This window comes from Vitis riparia, chromosome 18, assembly GCF_004353265.1.
Source record: "Vitis riparia cultivar Riparia Gloire de Montpellier isolate 1030 chromosome 18, EGFV_Vit.rip_1.0, whole genome shotgun sequence".
Lineage (NCBI taxonomy): Eukaryota > Viridiplantae > Streptophyta > Magnoliopsida > Vitales > Vitaceae > Vitis > Vitis riparia.
Window position 1 is genome coordinate 10,388,691 of NC_048448.1, and position 4,186 is coordinate 10,392,876.

Consider the following 4,186-nt stretch of genomic DNA (forward strand, 5'->3'; position numbering starts at 1 on the left):
GTATGAATAAGTACACCACATGGATAATTTCACTGCTAACAAAAGAAGGTAATGAAAGAAGCATATAAGATTTATTATTTTGATTTGAGTCACCAACTAATTAAAGCAATCCCAATGCAATGCAATCTAACCAGTAAGCAACAAACACAAATCATGCCCCTACGCCCAGCCAAGCAAAAAACAAATTTCCAAGGTTTTTGTCAAAGTTCAAAAAAAAGAAATAAAAATACATTAGATAAAAAATAAAAAAACTTCCAAGTCTGCAAGTTCTGAAATTGCAGAAATCATGATATGCCAACACTTTCACAAATAGGATAATCCAATCAGAGAATAGATAAATAAATAAATAAACCACTACTCTGCTACATCACATTGCGGCATTGACCCATTCCTTCCATTTGATAGAGAGAGAGAGATCATGCAATACATCTATGAGAGAATGCAAGTCAGACTCCAAGTACTGTTGATAGACACAAAAACAGATAAAGAGTACAGATAGAGTATACCATATGGACAATTTCCTTAGTTCAAAAAAAGTAAGAATCAAATGCCGAAACCAATTTACAAGCGCATCAGATTAACAAACCTAAACATCCGTTAGCAGTTTGCACTCTGCCAGAAAATTTAATCTATGACCAAATTAGGGCAATGATCACAAAGACACCAATCATCAAGAACAGCATCTTCAGATAGTAATCTGCTTGTTGCCCTTGAGTTGGCGGATGCTGAGGGAATCCATGAGCATGTCCACCATGAAATGAATTAGAAAATCCATATGGGAAACCAGCAGCTGGCCCATACATGGTAGCATCAGGGAATCCATGCACTTGAAGGTTAAATAGCGATGGGAAAAGCCCACCAAAAGCCGCAGACAATGTGAAGTTCCCAAATCTTGCAGTTGCCATTGGTGCAAATCCCCCTAATCCTCCCATGAACCCAAACCCATGTTGCATAAAATGATTTGCATCTGGTGGAGGAGCCGTTTCAGGTCGCTGGCCTGTTGGACGATTTGGAATGTTAATACCTGGAATGGACTTCGATCTTGGATCTGTTGATGTCTTTCCCCGACCATAGAGGGGAACCAACTTCTCCTCCTCAACAAGAGCTTTACAAACAGGGCATTCCTGGGAATGTGAATGAATATGAAGCCACTTATAAAGGCAAGGCCAGCAGAAGAGGTGGCCGCAGAGAGTCACAATTGGGTCTTGAGCTAAGTCAAAGCATATATTGCATTCAAAATTACCAGCATCGCTGTTGCTACCATTATTGCTAGAGAAAGAAGGGCTTTGGGGTGGCCTGCTTGTTGATTCCCCAAACCCACTCGTCATCTCTGATTGGCAAAAAGTAGAATGCCTATGAAATCATATTAAACCCTTTCAATCAAAAGCAGCAATAACAATAGAAGAGCACAACGTTCTCGAAATGGAAGTCACTCAATTAGTTGATTTTCATTAATAATAATCCAAATTGCAATGAAAAGCACTAGATTGCAGCAACACAATCCAAATTGCGAGATAAAACAAAGTGATTAACAAAAGGCCCCTTTGTAAGATCTGGAAATCACATTTAGATGTAACAAACACATGGCCAGAATAAAAAAAACACTACTTAAACCCATCCACATATAGAAACCCTAGGTTTCCAGTAACCTTAAGGAACCAATCCCCAATATCAAACGCCGTGTTGCTGTTGTGGATGTAATTCCAAATCCAAGTTGGGGTCCTTCAATCCCAATTCCAAGTTCTCCAGGCAACCAAACGACGCCTGATACCTCAATTAGGTTTAGTACTATTTTCCTTCATTTTTTCCGAACGGTTAACGGGGAATAGACCGACTGGAAAATAGAATCAGAAAACCCTATTGAAACGATATTGATTGAACAACAAAAACCCCAGATCTCGGATATTCGGAAACACCTTATTTCGATTGCAAATCGAAAAACATGGATTAGTAATCAAAACACAAAGCCATGTTAATCAAAAACTCCAGAAATCAGATCCAACACAATCGGAGAAATGAAAATCGAGATCTAAATGTAAAAGATAGAGATTACTGACCGTAGGAACAGAGTTATCGATTGATCGGCCGAGCGACCCACCACCGACGGATGGACCGTTCAGAAGTCAAAATAGGAGGATCCTATAAGCCGAGAAATCACTACGAAATTTCCAAGATATAGTTTGACGGTGGGGGGTGGCAGCCTGGCAGGAAGCAACGCGTGAGTACTATGTTTGGGGGCGTACCTGGAATAGACGCGTCGTTGTCCACCTGGCGTTCCATTATTGGTGCTCTTCTCTCTCTTGGCTTAAACACCGTTGGATAAGTCATGGGACTCTGGATGGCTAATCAACGGTGTAAAAGTTACGCGATAAGGTTAGGCACGTTGGATCCGGAAGACTTACGTCACGGCGGGTGATTGGATTTGGAGGAGGAGGTATTTGGCTCTTTTATATTTTGTAAAGTTAAATACGAGTTTTGATGTGTGGGTTGAAGGGTCTATACTTTGGAACATTCTAAGGTAACTCATCGTTGATATGATATAAGTGAAGCCATTGGCATCCATTTTGGACCGACGTGCTGAAACACACTCACCGACGAAAGATAAAACAAGTCAATTGAAGAAAGGGATCAGTTCGATTTTAGGAGATACACGCATTTGTGATGCAGAGCATTAAATACTGGTTGGCGGAGCACCCCTGCATAGTAAGGTTCCGATGGAGCCACAGCCAATCATGGGGCTCCACATGGTCGTTTCTATTCACCTCCATCGCCGCATACATCGCCACTGCCGCCTTCCTCCATCTCTTTCTCCTACTCATCCGCCGCCGCCGCCCCGTCCCTTTGGGCCCTATCCCGGCTCTCCACAGCCTCGCCATGGCTTTAATATCGGTTCTCATCTTCGTCGGAATACTCTTCTCCGCGGCCGCCGAGATCCGCGACACACGGTGGTTCTGGCGCCGGTCTAAGACTCCTCTCCAGTGGCTCTTCTGCTTTCCCCTAGGCACGCGCCCTTCGGGGCGCGTCTTCTTCTGGTCATACGTCTTCTACCTCTCCCGCTTCCTCCACCTTTTCCGTACCTACTTAAAGGTTCTCCGGCGGCGGAGGCTTGCCTTCTTTCAGGTGTTCAATCAGTCGATTCTCTTGTGCACGTCGTATCTGTGGCTGGAGTTCTCGCAATCGTTTCAAGTTTTGGCGATACTGTCGATGACGCTGGTTTACTCAATGGTTTATGGGTACCGATTTTGGACAGCGATTGGGCTGCCTAGCGCGTGCCCTCCATTCGTTGTAAACTGTCAGATGATTCTGCTGGGATGTAACCTGGTTTGGCATTTTGGGGTGCTTTTTTTGCATTTCCTGAAAGGTGGGTGCAATGGCATTGGTGCTTGCGTATTCAATTCCGTCCTCAATGCTTTTATTCTTTTGCTCTTCTTGAACTTCTATGTCAAGATGCATTTGAGCAGAAGGGAGGATGCTCCGCTTGTTCAACCCGATTCTTCGTCAACCCGTCACCGCACCGGTTCAGAGATGATGGAGGAGCAGTTGACTGTTAAAGCAAAGAACGGTTGAGCAGCATCCCCTGTTTTTTCCTTTTTCATTTTTCTTTTCTCTTTTTTTTTCCCACTTTTTTATTCTTTCTTTGGTTATAAATCCCTAAAACAGGGACAAAGTAACACCCCCTTTTTTTTTTCAATTATGTAAATGGCGGTGTTCTTGCCTTCTTCCTTTCAAAGGACATATATAGTATGTATATAAGTTCTGTTGCTTTCTTTCTGTGCCGGCAACTGAAAAAAAAAAAAATTAGGGTTTGAAAAAGGTTGAAGCAACCGATGCTCACGTTTTAAATTCTTTCCTCGAGTCAAAATGCAGCCTTTCATCCTCTTTTTAAGTTAAGTAAAACAAATAAATGGGATCATTCCACATGATATGGCGCATGAATTGAAAAGTAATAGCAGGATGTCGTGGTATTAGTTTAAGGGGGGGAAGCTTCTTATTTTCGGCATTCCTAAATTTTTTTATTGGATGCGGTTGCTTGGTCTGTTCCAACTTTCATAGTCTTGTCTTATATAAAAATTTAATTGCCATAGGCAACAAAATGCATTACGTAAAGAAAATTAACAATTTTAGTTCAAAATAATAAAATATTGACTTCCCCATCACAGTATACTCCTCCGCACACGAAATAGAA

General features: G+C 42.1%; 2 protein-coding genes across 5 annotated transcripts; one reads left to right on the forward strand and one right to left on the reverse strand.

Moving 5' to 3' along the window:
• Positions 1–315: 315 nt before the first annotated feature.
• LOC117906710 (E3 ubiquitin-protein ligase RNF185) lies at positions 316–2,295 on the reverse strand. 4 transcript variants are annotated; one of them, XM_034819865.1, is made up of 2 exons: positions 2,058–2,295; positions 316–1,330 (listed from the first exon to the last, which is right to left on the reverse strand). In XM_034819865.1, the coding sequence occupies exon 2, from the start codon at positions 1,326–1,328 to the stop codon at positions 630–632; it is 699 nt and encodes a 232-aa protein (XP_034675756.1). In that variant the 5' UTR covers positions 1,329–1,330; positions 2,058–2,295; the 3' UTR covers positions 316–629. The 4 variants fall into 4 exon arrangements, with proteins under 4 accessions (XP_034675756.1, XP_034675755.1, XP_034675754.1 ...); XM_034819864.1 differs by having other exon boundaries at positions 316–1,916; positions 2,058–2,294; XM_034819863.1 differs by having other exon boundaries at positions 316–1,353; positions 2,058–2,293.
• Positions 2,296–2,475: 180 nt separating this feature from the next.
• Positions 2,476–3,771, forward strand: LOC117906709 (elongation of fatty acids protein 3-like). Its single transcript, XM_034819862.1, has one exon. It carries the CDS (start codon positions 2,662–2,664, stop codon positions 3,565–3,567), a length of 906 nt encoding a protein of 301 aa, XP_034675753.1. The 5' UTR covers positions 2,476–2,661; the 3' UTR covers positions 3,568–3,771.
• Positions 3,772–4,186: the final 415 nt, after the last annotated feature.

Excerpts from the sequence above, each read along its gene's own strand:
- LOC117906709 (XM_034819862.1), top strand. The coding sequence starts at position 2,662 with ATGCAGAGCATTAAATACTGGTTGGCGGAGCACCCCTGCATAGTAAGG.
- LOC117906710 (XM_034819865.1), bottom strand. The coding sequence starts at position 1,328 with ATGACGAGTGGGTTTGGGGAATCAACAAGCAGGCCACCCCAAAGCCCT.